Here is an 18,247-nt window from a genome sequence, read left to right as displayed (position 1 = left end):
ACCCAGGGTTCCCGCAGGCTGACTCCGCCCCGCCGCGTGGATGCCGGGAAATGTGGTCCCTACGGAACGCGGGTTTGAGGCGGCCCCAGGACTCGCGAGGCATGCTGGGACCGCTAGCCCTTCCGGGGCGCCTTCCGCACTTGGGCTGCCCAAAGACTCCGCCTTCCCAGGAGCCCCTGCGGCCCGGAGTGAAGATGGCGGCGGCGGCCGGCCTTCCTTGAAGCAGCTGTGATGGAGCCTCCCCCGGCACCGGGGCCGGAGCGGCTCTTCGACTCGCACCGGTAAGAGTTCCGTAGGACACGAGCAGGCCGGCTCCGGTGTCCTCCGACGCGTCGTCACCTCGCCTCTCGCCCGCAGGCTCCCGGCGGACGGCTTCCTGCTCCTCGCGCTGCTGCTCTACGCGCCCGTCGGGTTCTGCCTCCTGATCTTACGCCTCTTTCTCGGGATCCACGTCTTCCTGGTCAGCTGTGCGCTGCCAGACAGCGTCCTTCGCAGGTGCCGCCTCTGGCGCCCCGAGGGTGTGTGGGGCCGGGTCCGATGCAGACCGCACAGTCACCGCCGCCTGTGTTCTCAGGTTCGTGGTACGGACCATGTGTGCGGTGCTGGGGCTCGTAGCCCGGCAGGAAGACACCGGACTCCGCGATCACCGCGTCAGGGTCCTCATTTCCAACCATGTGACACCCTTTGACCACAACATAATCAACCTGCTCACCACCTGTAGCACCGTGAGTGGGGGTCGATGCCGAGAGCGCCCCCCCGGGTGGATCCCTGGCCTCACCTCCACTGGCTCTAGTTTCTCTTGGGAGGGGGGGGAGGATGTTGAGCCTTACCCCTAACTCCACTCATTTACCCCCATGTCACTTTTCTTTCCTTCCCCATCATATCATCCTATTCTTTTCTTCTTACTTTTCCTCCATTCTTAGCCTCTACTCAATAGTCCTCCCAGTTTTGTGTGCTGGTCTCGGGGCTTCATGGAGATGGATAGGCAGGGGGAGTTGGTGGAATCACTCAAGAGATTCTGTGCTTCCGCGAGGCATCCCCCTACACCTCTGCTGCTTTTCCCAGAAGAAGAGGCTACCAATGGACGAGAGGGGCTCCTACGTTTCAGGTGGGTAAGCACAGGTATCTGGCTCCCACTGAGTTGGTGGTCAAGCTTGTGAATCCTTGTGTTTCCACAACCTTCTTTAGCCCCTATCCTGCTCCCTCCCCAGTTCATTACCTGTCTGCCTACTTCTTTCAGATTTCCTAATTCCCCGTTTCCCTTCTTATGCAATTTGACAGTGTGAGCTGCTAAGCTAGCTGGATACCTATCCTATTCTCTTTTCTCTTCTAGTTCTTGGCCATTTTCCATCCAGGATGTTGTACAGCCTCTTGCCCTGCAAGTTCAGAGACCCCTGGTCTCTGTGGTGAGTGCGCGTTAGACAAAAGAATATGGGATTTGGAAAGGAAGTTTTCAGCCTGTGGCTCTGGCATAGGCTTCACTTCATGCTCTCTCCTCAGACTGTGTCAGATGCCTCCTGGGTCTCAGAACTGCTGTGGTCACTTTTCGTCCCTTTCACAGTGTATCAAGTAAGGTACTAATTGTCCTCACTTCTTTGTGGTTTGGAAAGTACTCACTTGAAGATCAAGATCTGTCCATTTGTAGAAAGAAGGTTAAGGTTCCACCACAGGCAATACTGTTTACTAACCTTCTACCCTTAGATATTGGCTCCAAAGTAGGAAGGAAATGACACCCTCTGTCCTGGGTGGCTCAACATGGTATTGGATTGTTTTTTGCAGGTGGCTTCATCCTGTCCGTCGCCAGCTGGGGGAGGGAAATGAGGAGTTTGCATTCCGTGTACAACAGGTGGTTATCTACACAGGCAGGGTAGAAGTGGGACCCCTCCTTTGGGAGAAAAGGGAAGGTAAAAAGTTTGTGCTCTTGACTCATGACCTTCCAATTCTTTATAGCTGGTGGCCAAGGAATTGGGCCAGATAGGGACACGGCTTACTCCTGCAGACAAAGCAGAACACATGAAACGACAAAGACACCCCAGATTACGCCCCCAGTCAGGTGTGTAGTCTCTGTACACAGTTTTTTAGGTTTTAATTTTTCTCCATTCTGTGCTAATAAGTCTCCTAGTTTTCTACTTACCCTGTATCTAATCTGACTTTTTTTTTTTCAGTCCAGTCTTCTTTCTCCCCTTCACCTGGCCCTTCTCCTGATGTGCAGCTGGCAACTCTGGCTCAGAGAGTCAAGGAGGTTTTGCCCCATGTTCCGTTGAGTGTTATCCAGAGAGACCTGGGTATGGGAAAGGGTGGCCTTAGAGTGACAAGCGGGGAACAGAAGTAGGTGGTGAAGGAAGCAGATGAGCAGGGAATGGACACTCCTCTTTTCCTGTCTTCCTAGCAAGGACTGGCTGTGTAGATTTGACCATCACTAATCTGCTTGAGGGGGCTGTAGCTTTCATGCCTGAAGATATCACTGAGGAAACTCAGTCCCTACCCACAGCCTCTGCCCCAAAGGTGAGACCCAGGAAGTAATCAAGTGCAAGACTTAGGGTAGGTTGGGGTAGTCTACATACATACTCCCTTTCCCTGACTTCTCTTTTTGATCCGGAGACCCTAGCACAGTGCCTCTCTTGCAAAGTAGGCATTCGATGCGTGTTTAATGATGATGACTTCGCAAGCCCTCTGACATTGTGATCACCTCAGTTCCCCAGCTCTGGCCTGGTGACCCCTCAGCCCACAGCCCTAACATTTGCCAAGTCTTCCTGGGCCCGTCAAGAGAGCCTGCAGGAGCGCAAGCAGGCACTGTATGAATATGCACGAAGGTGAGGGGCTTAGAAGACAATAGGAAGCAACAAGTTGGAGAAGGACTTTATGGAGCTAATTCAACAAAGCCCACACGATGTATCTCCCCATGTCCCACAGGAGATTCAGAGAGAGACAAGCCCAGGAGGCTGACTGAGCTCAAAGGAACACATGGCACCCAGAGCCGCAGGACCGGAGACTGGGGGCAGCCCTCACCCAACTCACAACAGGCCGGATGAGTGGGTGGTAAAAGGGAGGGATGGGGCTCCCCCAATCTCACATTAAATTCAGGGTTTTCACTCAAGGTCTCTGTTGCTTCTCTGGGTCTCAAAAGCCCCTGAATAAATTCCTTTTTCCATGGTTGGGGGGTTATGAGAGTGAGGGTTTCCTTTTAGGCTTTGGAGAGATGGTCAGAATGGAACTGTCTGGACAGACTTCATGCCAAGAGATGAGTGATGCTAAGAAAGTGTTTTTGTTTATTTGTGCCAGTCCTGGGGCTTGATCTCAGCATGGGTGCTGTCCCTGAGTTTTTGTGCTCAAGGCTAGTGTGCTACCACTTGAGCCACAGCTCCACTTATGGCTCTTTTAGTGGTTAGAGATAAGTGTTCCAGGGACTTCCCTGCCTAGGCTGGTTTCAAACTGGTCCACTGATCTCAGCATCCTGAGTTGCTAGGATTACAGGCATGAGCCACTGAAGCCAGGCAATACTAAGATAGTGTAACAACTGAAGGTAGCAACTGGATCCCAGCTTTGGTGATGAGCTTGTGTTTGTGAAGCTGCCATTACAAAACTACAGGTCCCATAATGCCTTTCACAAACACATGCCTAAGAAATACTCTGTGTGACAGAAGCTTGTTATCTATAGGTTTCCTGGATAAGTTAAATAAAGTATAACAAATAGCCCCACCCTCAAGCAAGCTTCAAGATTGGAGGTGGAGCTGGAATTTACCTTTGTACTTCTGGCAACTCAGGCTTGGTGTGGTGACTGGCAGGGAGGGTTCAGAACTGACTGCCATCCAGACTGCTCAGAGCTCCAATCAGGTTTGAATCCAGAATCCTTTTGGCCCTTTTATCTACCTCTTTCTGTTATTTTTTATTTTCCTCTAGATCTTCCCTTAGACTGCTGCTTCATGATTCCTCCTTCTTCTGGATCCCTATAGTAGACATAAGGCTTTTACTACCCAACTACAAACAGGGCAAAAGTCCACTTCTAAAGGTTCCTTTGAAATACTCAGCACTATTTCCTGACAAGCAAGAAATGGATAGCCCCAGGGTATTAGCACTTAAGGGTAGCGGTTAAGGAAGAGCCAGATGAGATAGAATCAGTTGAGAGATGTGAAGCCTTATTTTTACTGCCCTGCCTTCTATAGATCTTAAGCCATCATGAGCTCTCTGCCTCTGAGGCTTACAGAAGAATTTACTCCAAGTCCTGGAGAGTCTGAACTGGCTGTGAACCCCTTTGATGGGCTCCCCTTCTCTTCCCGCTACTATGAGATCCTTGAGCAGCGCAGAGCCTTGCCCATTTGGGCTGCTCGCTTCATCTTCTTGGAGCATTTGGAGAGTAGCCCCAATGGAGTGGTGCTGGTATCTGGAGAGCCTGGCTCTGGCAAGAGCACTCAGGTGGAGGGAAATCCTGGGAGTACACAAAGGGAGGGACTAAGGAATTGGGTTTTTCCCTGGACTAGGGGTGGTCTATGTGGGGGAGGCAGACAATGGGAGATGGGTTAAGCTGGTGCCACTGTGCTGGCAAAGGACTGGGGAACTCCACTAGTAGGATTAAACTTACTATAATTCCCCTAACCAAGGTCCTGTGTCTTTCTGACTGGTTGTCCTTCCCTATCCTAGATTCCCCAGTGGTGTGCAGAGTTTGCTCTGGCCAGAGGATTCCAGAAGGGTCAAGTTACTGTTACTCAACCTTACCCACTGGCAGCCCTGAGCCTGGCTTTTCGGGTTGCTGATGAGATGGACCTGACCCTGGGTCATGAGGTTGGATATAGCATCCCTCAGGAGGACTGCACGGGGCCCAACACCATGCTCAGGTGGGGCCCTCTGCAAGCTTAACCCAAATCTAATACTCAGGTGGAAACCAAGACATTAGAAACCTCATGCACCAGTTTGAAACAAGCCCAGTTGTCCAGCATCTCACCAGTCCCTCTTAACGTGCCCTTTAAATCATGTATAAAACTGCCAAACCAAGTCATTGAACCTCAGCCAAAGGTCTCAAAGGTTCACCTCACTTTCACCATGGACATCTTGCTTCCTAGCTGGAGTATAGTTGATGAACCAAGAGGGTTCCAACCAGCCTGGGGGTTGTGGGGCCAGAGTTATGAATCTACATCTCAGGAAGTCAGTTATCTTTATATAAATATATAGATCCCCTAGGGAGAAGTCCCTGGACTTCTGGGGCTTGTCAATGTCCACATTGAGTTCTCTGCCCATTGCCAATGTCAACAGGTTCTGCTGGGACAGACTGCTTCTGCAGGAGGTGGCTTCTAACCGGGGCACTGGAGACTGGGGTGTGCTAGTGCTGGATGAAGCCCAGGAACGATCAGTGGCCTCAGATTTACTCCAGGGGCTGCTGCGAGATGCCAAACTGGGAAACCTTCCAGGAGATCCTAGACTGGTTGTGCTTACGGACCCAGCCCTCGAACCTAAGCTCCAAGACTTCTGGGGCAATCCACCCATTGTGCATGTACCCAGAAAGCCTGGTGTGAGTCCCGTCATCCCTGTCTACAGGGACGCTGTCCCTATTGATCGAGTGGAAGCTGCGTGCCAAGCTGTGCTTGAGTTGTGTCAGAAGGGGGCTCCAGGAGATGTGCTAGTGTACCTGCCCAGTGAGGAGGTAAAAAAAAAAAAAAAGGCAAAAGGAAGTACTCATGTATACCATCTTCCTGTCCCAGTGGGAATAATGCAGATTAGGAATAGCTGAGTAGTAATATTTATTCTCTTCTGGGGTCTTTGGGAAAATACCAAGTATTTCCAGATTCCTTGTGATGTATAGATTTGTGGCTTAATGAACTATTGAAATTATATCATCTCCAACTTTGTAAGTCTGCATATTACAGTGAAGGGTCATAGCTTTCATCAATTTTTTCAGAGGTATGCAGGTAGCCACATACACACACACACATACCCTATAAAAGGTAAGAATTGCCTAATACCCCACCCTTTCCTCAGGAAATTTCCCTGTGCTGTGAATCCCTGTCCAAGGAGGTGGGGACCCTCACTCTCCCAGGGCCTCCACCACGAGTGCTACCCCTTCACCCAGGCTGTGATCAAGCTGTTCAGGCTGTGTATGAAGACATAGACATGGGTACCCAGAAGGTCGTGGTCACTCACTGGCTGGCAGACTTCTCTTTCTCCCTCCCTTCCATTGGACACGTCATTGATTCAGGACTGGAGCTTCGCAGTGTGAGTGAGAGATGAGATGGTATGGGGTCTAAGATAGAAACAGCTCATTCTGATCTTGTCTTGGCCTTGGTTGGGGATTGGACAACAGGTTTACAATCCTCGAATCCGAGCTGAATCTCAAGTCTTAAGACCAATTAGCAAGTGCCAGGCAGAGGCACGAAGACTGCGGGCAAGAAGGTTCCCACCAGGTAAGAACCTTTGTTTTCAGCTCCAACATTAGAAGTATTCCAGCATATATGCCCTGATAAAGCTACTTCCCTAGGTCTTTTTTTCTCCCAGGATCTTGCCTCTGCCTATATCCTAAGTCCATCTTAGAACTAGAGGCTTCCCCCCTGCCCCACCCCAGAGTTTGTGAAGAGAATCTGAGCCCTCTGGTGTTACTACTAAAGAGAAGACAGATTGCAGAGCCAGGGCAGTGTCACTTCCTGGACCGGCCTGGTGAGCCCCTGTCCCAAGAGTGGCCCTCTACCACCCAGCTTAGACCTCATGCCTTGTAAACCCTGTTTCCCCTTCAGCTCCAGAAGCATTGATGCAGGCCCTGGAAGACTTAGACTATCTGGCAGCCCTAGATGATGATGGAAATCTGTCAGACCTGGGAATCATCCTATCCGAGTTCCCCCTACCCCCTGAGCTGTCCAAAGCTCTGCTGGCCTCATGCGAGTTTGATTGCGTGGATGAGATGCTCACCCTTGCCGCCATGCTCACTGGTATATGTATAGCTTTAAACTACAGTACCACTTGTTATCAGGAATTTGGGTTTTGCAGTGCTGAGGATCTTATCCACATGCTAAGCTACACCCTAGCTCCTCACTGGTGTAACTTGCTGTTATCAATCAATGGCTTTTGCAGCACCTTTTGTCCCTCCCCTTGGATGCCTTGTAATGAAAAGGTTTCAAGGCTAGCCCTTTCCTCTCTGCTCTAGCTCCCATCCTCACAATCTTTGTAACCTTTCCTTTCCTTGCCAATCAATGTGCTTAATGCTTAAATCTTGCCCATCAGTTATTACTGAAGCCCATAGACCTATCCTCCTCAACACTACCTCCTCCCTCCAACTATGTTGCCTATCTATCTTGTTCTAACCTATGCATTGTTGACCCACTGCATCACAACTTCAAGGCCACATACCACTAAAATGGCTTCTGGCTCACCAGTGACCTCTCAGGTATCTAATCCAGTGAAAAATTTTGAACCTTTATTCATGATTTTCTTTTTCAGTACTAGGACCTTGCCTTTGCTGGAAAGCGCTCTACCATTTGAGTCATGTCCCCAGTCCTATTATGACCTTTTCAATGCCTCTCACACCCACTTTAAGACTGTCTCCTCCCTATGCGTCTGTGATGTTTTTGTTTGTTTGGGAAAGGAGGGCAAGACAGGTTTTCCACTATGTAGCCCAGGCTTGTCTTGAACTTGACACCCTCCTTCCTGCCTTAGCCTCCCAAGTACTAGAATTATGGGCCTGTGCCTTTGTGCCTAGCCTACTTGTAGTTTCTATCTTCTCTGGCCATTCTTTTCATCTTTTATTTTGGGTCTCCCTTCTCTGCTTTTCCATTGTAAATTGCTCCTCAGGGTTCGATTGTGAGCCTTTGTGTCTTGTCTCATTTGCTAAACTCTCAGTACATTCATCCACAATCACAGTTTGAAGCAGTCTTTATATTTAAAATCCTCAAAGTTGGTGGTGGTAGAGATACAGTCCCTACCAGTGCCATTCTTCTCATGCTTGGAAGAGAAAGAAGGACAAAAGAGAAAGAGAAGAGGGATGGAGGACAAAGATCAGCTCCTGATTAATATTTCTACCAGAACAGTGTACAGTAGTACTTAAGCTTATAACTTACACAGCACTCTATTGACCTATTTCTCTAGACAGCATTTCCACAAAATCTTCCTTCCTCTTGGTTCTGTTCTACAAAATGAAAATCATCTCTGATGCTCCACTACAATCATTCTAATCTTTCCCTATTTTTTTTTGTTGTTGGGGGTTTTTTTGTTTTGTTTTTTTGGTCGTGGGGCTTGAACTCTGGGCTTGGGTGCTGTTCCTGCACTCTTCAGCTCAAGGCGAGCGCTCTACCGCTTGAGCCACAGCACCATTTCCAGTTTTCAAGTGGTTTATTGGAGATAAGAGTCTCCCAGACTTTCCTGCCCGAGCTGGCTTTGAACCGGATCCTCAGATCTCAGCCTCCTGAGTAGCTTAGGATTACAGGCATGAGCTACTGGCACCCTGCTTTTTCCCTGTGTTTTTAAATTTTATTGTCTTATGTGTTTTTTTAAATTCATCTGCTCTTTTGCATATTTACTGCCAGTGCCAATATTAGGTCCTTATCATTCTTATTTGAATTTCTTTGGTACTGTCTAAACCAATCATGATGATGTTTCCAAAGTGGGCTCTTTTACACGTGTGTGTGTGTGTGTGTGTGTGTGTGTGTGTGTGTCATGGGGTTTGAACTCTGTGTGTGTGTGTGTGTGTGTGTGTGTGTGTGTGTGTGTGTGTGTGTGTGTGTGTGTGTGTGTGTGTGTGTGTGTGTGTGTGTGTGTGTGTGTGTGTGTGTGTGTGTGTGTGTGTGTGTCATGGGGTTTGAACTCTGGGCCTGAGCTCTGTCCCTGAGCTCTTCAGCTCAAGGCAAATGATCTACCACTTGAGCCACAATGCCACTTCCAGTTTTCTGTTTATGTGGTGCTGAGGAATCAAACCCAGGGCCTCATGCATGAGAGGCAAGCGCTTTACCACAGAGCTACCAGCCTTGGGCTCTTTTACTTTAAAGCTCCTTTTCAATAGTTATTCTTTACAGAATGCAAACTCCTTTGCAAAGCACATCCAACCTTTTATCTGACCCATACCTACCTTTCCATCTTTATCTCCTACCATTTTACCATACTTCATTCACTCCCCCAAAATAGTTGGCTTGCAGTTGCCATGCATTAACTTCTATGCTATATCCTTTATCTGATGAGCTAGTTCCCACTCAGACTTTAAAAAAAAAAAAATGTTGGGGCTGGGAAGTTGGCTCAGTGGTAGAGCGCTTGCCTTGCATGCATGAGGCCCTGGGTTCGATTCCTCAGCACCACATAAGCAAAAAGAAAAAAGCCAGAAGTGGTGCTGTGGCTCAAGTGGTAGAGTGCTAGCCTTGAGCTGAAGAGCTGAGGGACATTGCCCAGGCCCAGAGTTCAGGACCCAAAAAACAAAAGTTCTAGCTGGGTGCTGGTGGCTCACACCTGTAATCTTAGCCGCTCAGGAGGCTGAGATCTGAGGATCAAAGTTCAAAGCCAGCCTGAGCAGGAAAGTCTGGGAGACTTTTTTTTTTTTTTTTGGGGGGGGGTCCGGTTGTGGGGCCTGAACTCTGGGTCTGGGTGCTGTCCCTCAGCTCTTCAGCTCAAGGCTAGCACTCTACCACTTGAGCCACAGCACCACTTCCGGCTTTTTTCTTTTTGTTTATGTGGTGCTGAGGAATCAAACCCAGGGCCTCATGCATGCAAGGCAAGTGCTCTACCACTGAGTCACCTTCCCAGCCCCTCTGGGAGACTTTTATCTCCAATTAACCACCAGAAAACTAGAAGTGGCGCTGAGATGTAAAGTGATAGAGCACTAGCCTTGAGCACAAAAGTTCAGGCACAGTGCCCAGGCCCTGAGTTCAAGTCCCATGACTGACCAAAAATAAAAAATTGTTCCAAGCATCTTAATTTTTTGTTGTTGTTGTTGGTCGTGGGGCTTGAACTTCTGGCCTGGGCGCTGTCCTTTAGCTCTTCAGTTCAAGGTAAGCACTCTACCACACTACTTCCAGTTTTCTGAGTGGTTTATTGGAGATAAGAGTCTCACAGCCTTTCCTGACTGGGCTGACTTTGAACCATGATCCTCAGATCTCAGCCTCCTGAGTAGCTAGGATTACAGGTGTGAGCCACTGGTCCCTGGCTAAAGCTAGAAAAATATTATTTTTTTGGCTGGTTGTGGGCTTGAACTCTGGGCCTGATACTGTCCCTCAGCTCTTAAGCTCAAGGATAGCACTCTACCACTTGAGCCATAGAGCCACTTCCAATCTTAATCTTTTCTCACATATTACTTTTTAAAAATTTTTTTTCTTGGTACCAGTACTTGGCTTTCAACTCAGGACCAAAGAGTTGCATCTTAGATTATTTTTCATTCAAGGCTGGCACTCTACCACTTAAGCCATAGCTCTACTTCCAGCTTTCTTTCTTGTGGTTAATTGGAGATGAGTGTCTCTTAGACTTTCCTGCCCAAGCTTTGAACCAGGATTCTCAGATCTCAGCCTTCTGAGTAGCTAGGATTAGAGGCCTGAGCCACCAGTGCCTGGCTATGACTCATGGGAGCGTGCGCGCGCGCGCGTGTGCATGTGCGTGTGCATGTGTGTGTGTGTGTGCGTGTGTGCGCTTGCGCCTATTCTGGAGCTAGAACTCAGGACCTGGGCACTATCTTAAGATTTTTTTTTCAAAGCTAGTGCTTTACCACTTCAGCCACAGTGCCACTTACGGCTTTTTCTGGGTTGCTTATTGGAGATAAGTCTTATAGACTCTTGCCCAAGCTGGCTTTGAACCACAATCCTCAGATCTCAGCTACTGAGGTAGCTAGGATTATAGGTGTAAGCTACCACGTTACTCTTATCCCTACCTTCCAAATCCTGAATTAGCTGCCCTCCTCTTTGCTTGCAGACTACTATATACACGTATCTTTCTTGTTTATCCAGTCTGTTTACTTGTTGGTCTCTCCTAATAGGCTCTAATCTCCTTCAGGGCAGAGACTCTTTCATTTGCAGCCATTGCTCAGTATCAATGGGAGATTGGTTCTAGGACACACACACACGCTCCCAGTATGCCAAAATTTGCTAATGCTTAAACCTCTTATGAAAAATGATGTAATCATGTATAAAACCTATGCATCTCAGCTATACATCACTTAAATCATCTCATCTGTAGATGATTTATAATGCCTAATACAATGATATATACTATATGTTTAAGGAATAATGACAAGAAAAGGGCCTGTATATGTTTGCATCTGTATATACAGATACAACTTTTTCTGAATAATTTCAACCCACAGTTGATGGAGCCCAGAGATGCACAGCCCACAGATATGATGGGCTCTTTTTATCCTCAGTGTCTAACAAAATGCACACAGCACCCAGAATTTATTGATGTCTTTTGAATAAAGTTCCCAAAGGAACTTCTACCTTTTGAGTATTTCACCTGTGCTTTTCGTTCGTGCCTTTCTCGTTCTCCCAAAACCATCTTCCTCTTCTGCCTCTAGCTGCCCCTGGGTTTACTCATCCTCCACTCTGTGCAGAAGAAGCTGCCCTGCGTAGGGCCCTGGAACACGCTGATGGTGACCACAGTTCTCTGATTCAGGTTTACGAAGCTTTCATTCAAAGTAAGTGGCCCAATTTGTAAGATTTTCCCCAAAGTAAAATGGTATGCTGACATATGTCTGTGACAGGAAGAAGGGGCATTTGGCCATGAGTCAAATTCTTTTAGGGTCTCAAGTGTTTTTGCTACAACTAGTCCCTTTCTTCTCCTAGGTGGAGCAGATGAGGCTTGGTGCCAGGCTCGGGGTCTAAACTGGGCATCATTGTGCCATGCCCGTAAACTTCGAGGAGAGCTCTTAGAACTCATGCAACGAATTGAACTTCCATTGTCACAACCAGCCTTTGGGTCTGAGCAGAATCGCAGAAACCTCCAAAAAGCACTGCTGTCAGGATACTTCCTCAAGGTTAGGGGAAAGGGTTGGAGAGAGGGTGATAAAGGAACAAAAGGCAGAGGGAACAAATATAGCATGCTACATCTAAAATTGAGATCCAGGTGGCCATTCAAAAGATTCTTTAGAACCAGGAGGAACTTTTCCTCTGAGTCTTTGGGGAACAGAGAGTTATGGATAATGCCATATGCTAGAAACCATACAACACATACAGGTAATGCTTTACTGTTACTTTTTCTTACCCTTACTATTTCTCCCTCGCTTCCTCTTTTCTTTTCCACTCTTTACCTCCTTCTGTCTACTTATTCATTCGATATCTTCATCTTTTAATGAGGTGGCCCGAGACACAGATGGAACTGGAAATTACCTGCTCCTAACCCACAAGCATGTGGCCCAGCTCTCTTCATACTGCTGCTACCGAAACCGCCGGGCTCCAGCCAGACCACCACCATGGGTGCTGTACCACAGTTTCTCCATATCCAAAGACAACTGCCTTTCCATTGTTTCTGAGATTCAACCTCAGATGTGAGTTCCCTGACACCCACTGCCCAGTCCTTTCCCTGGGCCCTGAACGAAAACTGGGAAATTTAGAGACATTTAGGAAGAAAGAATCTTAGGGGCTGGGAAGGTGGCTCAGTGGTAGATTGCTTGCCTTGCATGCATGAGGCCCTGGGTTCAATTCCTGAGCACCACATAAGCAAAAAGAAAAAAGCCGGAAGTGGCTGAAGTGTTAGAGCGCTAGCCTTGAGCTGAAGAGCTGAGGGACAGCGCTCAGGCCCAGAGTGCAGGCCCCATGACCAGACCCAAAAAAAAAAAAAAAAAACAAAAGAAGAAAGAAGAAAGTGGTTTTCCATAACATGGTTTCAGAAGAGAGGGTTTAGGAAAGGGGTGGTGGAAAGCTCAAGAAGATGTATAAAAGAAGATGCATATCATCTAATTATCATTGTCTGTCAGGCTGGTGGAGTTGGCCCCTCCATACTTCCTGAGCAACTTGCCTCCCAGTGAGAGCAGAGACCTACTGAACCAGTTAAGGGAAGGAATGGATGCATCAGCAGCAGAGAGTGAATCATCCTCCCCACAAGAGTACAGAGATGCTTGTGTCTTGCAGTGACCACCTGCCTACAGAATGGAACTGAAGTTGGAGATGTGCTCAATGGTAGAGTGCCAATCTAACAAGCTTGAGGGCCTGAGTATAAATCTGAGTACTGAAGAAAACAAAAACAGAGTTCAGCTCTTCTAGTGGCATTAAGCAGCCCAGCAGTTTTAGAAACACAAAATTTAAGGTCAAATGTAAATTCCAGATCCTCAATCCCAAGATATGGTGAACTAGGAGAGGAGAAAATGGGGTAAACAAGTATCTAGGAAAGAATCGTTTCCTTAGTCTTCCTCTTTGGCATAGGAATAAAATGTTCCACTTTGCCATTTTATGCTAAATTCATGAGTCTGTACTCCTTTTTGGTCTGTAAAAAAAAAATGGTGTAATGCCAAATTTGATTTTTGTTTCTACAATACCATATTACAACATCCATAATGACACTCTATTAAAGTTCAAAGGCCTACTACAGCAGCTATAGCCACTGGCTCCCTTGTCTAGTGAAGCTTCAGTGCTATGCCTGACATAACTGTTACTAGCACCGTTTGGCTACAGTTAGTCTCTAGCCCTGCTTCTCTTCCCTCTGTCACAATGTTTCAGCTTCTGGGGAAGAAAGAACAAGAGTTCTAAAAAAAAAAAATCAGACAAAACTTTTCCTTTTTTTTTTTTTGGGTCCAGTCGTGGGGCCTGAACTCTGGGCCTGGGTGCTCTCCCTCAGCTCTTCAGCTCAAGGCTAGCGCTCTACCACTTGAGCCACAGCACCACTTCCAGCTTTTTTCTTATGTGGTGCTGAGGAATCCAACCCAGGGCCTCAGGTATGCAAGGCAAGCACTCTACCACTGAGCCACCTTCCCAGCCCCAAACTTTTCCTTTTCTTAGAGAAACTTAAATCTTTTAAACCTGAAGGCTATTGCAACCATTCTCCAACTCAATTCATCATCAGGCAGCTTCCTAGGAGCCTTTGACCCAGCCACAAGCTGAAGTCTTTCTAATAACTTTCCTTTTTCCTTTTCTTCCCTCTCTTCCTCCCTCTCTTCCCTCCCCCCCCCCCTTTCTCTCTCCCTCTCTGTGTTCTGGGGCTTGAACTTGGGACCTGGGTGCTATACCTGAGCTTTTTTACTCAAGGCTAATATTCTACCACTTGAGCCACAGCTCCATTTCCAGCTTTTTTAGTAGTTAGTTGGAGATAAGAGTCTCACAGACTTTTCCTATGCAATCCTTAGATTTCAGCCTCCTAAGTGATTAGGGTTACAAGTGTAAGGCACCTGCCTGGAGAGTCTATCTTTTCTGTTCTCATCATTACATTCAATTCACAGAATTTATTCTTCAGGTTTCACCATTTAGTTTTGACTACAGTTAATCTTACTACAATCTTCCTAATTTCTCCTTCATCATCCACAGTACCATCCATTGAACTCCTAATCAGCACTTCCATTTTTTAAATTATATCTTCGATTCTTAAGTTCGCCAATTCCAAAGTATTTGAAAGTGCTGCTCCCCCTAGCGCCACTGGGCCATTAACTTCATCCGATATTTTCTTCTTTCTCCTCTCTGTCCCTTCAGGACATCAGAGCTAGATTGTCTTCCTGTATTTTCTTTCCTTGGGTACATAAGTACATCTAGCCAGCGGGTAAAACACAAATGACAACATGAAACTCATTCAAGAAGGAAGCATGAACAATTATTTTACAGTTGAAGGAGGGATACCCAGCATGGATAACCCTCTGGTGCCTCTCGCAATCAGCTAGACTCACACATTCCAGTACCTCTTCCATTGCTCCGCTCTCCTTGGCGTCTTCACAACCTAAGTGTAGCCCCTTCTCAGCAGGGCGCGCTGAGGTGCTGAGGCTGACCCGACCCAGCTCCGAGCTTCTTAAACTCAGAATCCGGAATCCTTGGGGAGAGCACTTCCCAGTAGCCGGGCCACCTCCCCCCCATCCTGCATTTCATTGGTTACCTTCCGAAGGTCCCGCCCTCCCGCGCCCAGCCTCCAGCGTGGCTGCAGGGCTGTAAACTGGCGGGAAAGGCCGTCTTCTAAGTGCACCCGGCATCCCCGCCACGCGGGGCTGGGAACCCGCTGGTGGCCAAGGAGCTGTGGACCCGAGTCCCAAGGCTTTCTTCTGATCCTCTTACGCTCGGCTGCCACTAGATCATGGGTGCGAACAGCCGCACGCTCCACCGCCCTAGGCCTGGCGCTCCAAGAGCCGCTTCGGTCCGGAAAAGAGCGCCGGGTGGATCGTGCTGGGGTAGCTCACACCACCGAGGCGAGACCGGACACGGAAGCCACTTTGTTGTCCTCTGCCCAGGGCTGCAGGTTCTGCAGCGCGAAAAGGGACGAGTTGTGCAGGCACAGCGGGTCTGGGGGCAGCGGCGGCCGCAGAGGCCGAGGTAGCGCGTCCTGCTGCAGGTGCAGGAGCAGCCGCCCCGCGCGGTGCCGCTCGGCCTCGCGCTCCTCTGCAGTCTGGCGCCTGAGTGAGCGAGCGGAGATGGGGGGGGTGTCAGTGGGGTGTCTACCCTGCCCACCCCAAGACTCACCGCCTCTAGACCAGGCCTCGAGGGCCCCAGCCCATCCTCGCCCGCGCCCGGCCACTTGGTGCGTCGGTTGGTGACTCACCGCCACTTGGTGCGTCGGTTCTGGAACCAGGTCTTGACCTGTGCGTCGGTCATCCGCAAGGCCTTGGCTAGCGCTGCCCTCTCGGCCGAGGCCAGGTACTTCTGGCGCAGGAAGCGCCGCTCCAGCTCCAGCACCTGCGAGCGGGAAAACGACGTGCGCGGCTTCTTCCGTTTCGGGGGCGTCCGGTTTTGGTAGGGGTGGCCTATGCGGCGCGTCCCTGAGAAGGGCGATAACGCGGCTGAGGAGAGGAAGAAAAGAGGACTGGATGTGAGGTTGGCCCGAGGTGTCGCTTTAAAGAGAGCCTCTGGTTCCCAGCCAGCTCCCCAGGCTTCCACTCAGCATCAACAGAGGCTTCAAGCTAAGAAAGGAAGACGTTAGCCGGACGCTGGTGGCTCACTCCAACTACTCAGGAGGCTGAGATCTGAGGAACGAGGCTAAAACCCAGCGCGGGCAGTGAAGTCCATGAGATTTATCGCCAATAAACTACAAAAAAAAGTGGAGGGGAAGTGGAGCTATAGCTCAAGGGGTAGATCGCCTGCCATAAGCAAAAACAGCTCGGTGACAGCACCAAGCCCTGAGTTCAAGCTCTAGGACGAAAGAAAATAAAGAAATTTAAAAGAGACAGAGAAAGAGAGAGGGAGGGAAGGAAAGAAGGAAGGAAGGAAGGAGAAAAGAAAAGAAGGGAAGGAAGAAAGGGAGGGAGGGAGGGAGGGAAGTGAGAAAGAAGAAAGGAAGGAAAGAAGGAAGGGAAGAAAGGGAGAGAAAGAGAAAGGGGGAAAGCATTCCGCGGGCCAGTGGCTGAAGCTTGTAATCCCAGCTACTCAGAAGACTAAGATCTGAAGATGCAGATTTGAAGCTAGCCCAGGCAGGAAAGTCCATGAGACTCTTATCTCCAATTAACCAGCAAAAATAGCTGGAAGTGGAGGCTTGGTTCAAGTGGTAGAGCACCAGCTTTGAGCGGAATAGTTAAAGGATGGGACAGTGCCCAGGCCCAAGAGTTCAAGCCCTAGTAGTGGCATGAAGAAAAAGGAAAAGGAGGAGGAGGAGGAAAAGAAGAAGGATGGAGGGAGAAAAAAAAGAAGGGAGGGAGGGGCAGGCACTAAGGCTCACCCCTGGGATTAGCTACTTGGGAGGCTGAGAATGGGGGGAAGGGGGATTCCAAACCAACCTGAGCAAAAAGTCAGGGCTCCATTTCAGCCAATGAAAAGCTGGATGTGATGGAGTGCACCTGTCATCCTAGCTTCCAGGGGAGCGTCAATAGTATTGGTCCGGGCCAGACTCTTAAAATTAACCAGAGCTAACAGAGCTGGCTGGAGGTATGATTCAAGAGGCGGCGTGTCGGCTTAACGAGGTCAAGGCCCTGAGTTCAAGCCCTAGTTCCGCGCGCCCACGCCGTATCCCTCAAAAAGACAAGAAAGGGCCAATTCTTCTTATCCAAGGGGATAAGGAAGAGGGAAGGTATAGATCGGTTCCCATAATTTACATCTCCCTGCGCTGAGGACAGCTCGCCCGAGGAGATCTCGGGCATCAACGACAACTACCCACCCATTGCCTCTCATGGATAGAACCAAGAGATCCACGCTTGAGCGACGATATGAAAGCTAAGAGAAGGTTAAACCGGGTCAGCGTGGGGCATGACGCTGGAGGGGGGTCGGGCAACCTCACCCGTGAGTCGGTCCTTGGCAAAGCGGCGGCCGCTATCCATCCAGGGGAAGGTGAGTCCCGTTAGGGCCCCGGCGCCGCCCAAACCCGAGGGCCCGGGCACCGCAGGAGCGCCATTCGCTGGCGGCGGCACCGGCAGCGGACGGTGCGCGGGGACGCGAATCACGCCGCCCGGGCCCACTCCAGAGCCGCTGGACAGCGGGGCCAGCGAGCCCGTAGGACCAAAGCCTGAGGTTCCGTGGAATCCACTCGAGAACGCCGCAGTGTCACCATGGCTCTGGCCCGCACGACCCGGGCCTAGGCCGACTCCCGGGGGTTCGGGGCCGCTCAGGATCTGATCGATGCCGAAGCTAATGGGTTCGTGGTGCGGAAGGTGGTGCGGAGCCAGCACCGCAGGCTCCATGGGTCCAAGCCAGGGAGAGGTTCTGTAGTTTGGGAAGGATGCTCAGCTCCCGGGAGCCCAGCGGCAGGGCGATCGGAGCAGCGGCTTCAGGGGCCCGCGGGTCTGGTCACGGCCGGTCGCCGGGGCCCCCGGAATACCAGCATCCCAGTGCGCCGAGAGCCGTCGCGCGGGCGCCCGCCCCGGCCGGGCGTCGGCGCGGGGACTGGCATCCCGGAGGAGCGTGGCCGGCCGGGGCCCCAGGAGCTCCCTGGCTGGCTCTCAAGTGCAGATGGACCGTAGGCTGCCGAAGCCGCTGCCTCGGTCCCGGGTGGAGAGGGTTGGCCAGCTCGGGCCGGGGCAGTGTGACTGACAGATCGGCCTCGGGTGGGGAGAGGGGGCTGAGGGTAGGGCAGGGGCGGGGCCCCGCCGTTAAAGGGGAAGGGAGGCCTGTTTGCGCCGAGCACGGGCCCGGGAGGTGCGGGGCGGGCGGGCGGAGGCTGAGGAGGGCCCCGGGTGTTGGGAACCCGGCTCGGCGCGGGAGGGGCCGGAGTGTGGGCCGCTGAGTCAGCCGCGAGAAGCTCACCGCGCCTCCAT

The 18,247-nt window shown here is 50.2% G+C and overlaps 3 protein-coding genes across 6 annotated transcripts; 2 read left to right on the top strand and 1 right to left on the bottom strand.

Annotated features, from left to right (window-relative positions):
• The first annotated feature begins 119 nt into the window (after positions 1–119).
• Positions 120–3,097, top strand: Aup1 (AUP1 lipid droplet regulating VLDL assembly factor). Its single transcript, XM_069989058.1, has 12 exons — positions 120–281; positions 358–495; positions 575–725; positions 924–1,108; positions 1,334–1,406; positions 1,501–1,574; positions 1,780–1,846; positions 1,951–2,053; positions 2,166–2,285; positions 2,390–2,505; positions 2,695–2,813; positions 2,914–3,097. The coding sequence occupies exons 1-12, from the start codon at positions 232–234 to the stop codon at positions 2,948–2,950; spliced, it is 1,233 nt and encodes a 410-aa protein (XP_069845159.1). The 5' UTR covers positions 120–231; the 3' UTR covers positions 2,951–3,097.
• A 677-nt stretch (positions 3,098–3,774) lies between these two features.
• Positions 3,775–13,321, top strand: Dqx1 (DEAQ-box RNA dependent ATPase 1). Of its 3 annotated transcripts, XM_069989055.1 has the most exons (12): positions 3,775–3,834; positions 4,164–4,413; positions 4,639–4,832; positions 5,248–5,635; positions 5,971–6,204; positions 6,293–6,392; positions 6,484–6,642; positions 6,720–6,911; positions 11,459–11,578; positions 11,727–11,917; positions 12,237–12,427; positions 12,857–13,321. In XM_069989055.1, exons 2-12 carry the CDS (start codon positions 4,177–4,179, stop codon positions 13,011–13,013), a joined length of 2,163 nt encoding a protein of 720 aa, XP_069845156.1. In that variant the 5' UTR covers positions 3,775–3,834; positions 4,164–4,176; the 3' UTR covers positions 13,014–13,321. The 3 variants fall into 3 exon arrangements, with proteins under 3 accessions (XP_069845156.1, XP_069845157.1, XP_069845158.1); XM_069989056.1 differs by lacking the exon at positions 3,775–3,834 and having other exon boundaries at positions 3,913–4,413; positions 5,248–5,503; XM_069989057.1 differs by lacking the exons at positions 3,775–3,834; positions 6,484–6,642 and having other exon boundaries at positions 3,913–4,413.
• Positions 3,816–17,819, bottom strand: Tlx2 (T cell leukemia homeobox 2). 2 transcript variants are annotated; one of them, XR_011365314.1, is made up of 4 exons: positions 17,275–17,819; positions 15,610–15,847; positions 14,762–15,463; positions 3,816–3,947 (listed from the first exon to the last, which is right to left on the bottom strand). XR_011365314.1 is itself a non-coding variant. In XM_069989059.1 (3 exons), exons 1-3 carry the CDS (start codon positions 17,672–17,674, stop codon positions 15,247–15,249), a joined length of 855 nt encoding a protein of 284 aa, XP_069845160.1. In that variant the 5' UTR covers positions 17,675–17,819; the 3' UTR covers positions 14,655–15,246. The 2 variants fall into 2 exon arrangements, 1 of the variants encoding a protein (XP_069845160.1); XM_069989059.1 differs by lacking the exon at positions 3,816–3,947 and having other exon boundaries at positions 14,655–15,463.
• Positions 17,820–18,247: the final 428 nt, after the last annotated feature.

Source organism: Dipodomys merriami, unplaced genomic scaffold (assembly GCF_024711535.1).
Source record: "Dipodomys merriami isolate MVZ:Mamm:240054 unplaced genomic scaffold, mDipMer1.0.p SCAF_37, whole genome shotgun sequence".
Lineage (NCBI taxonomy): Eukaryota > Metazoa > Chordata > Mammalia > Rodentia > Heteromyidae > Dipodomys > Dipodomys merriami.
The sequence above is the reverse complement of the archived record's forward strand: the minus strand, read 5'-3'. Positions and strand labels throughout refer to the sequence as shown.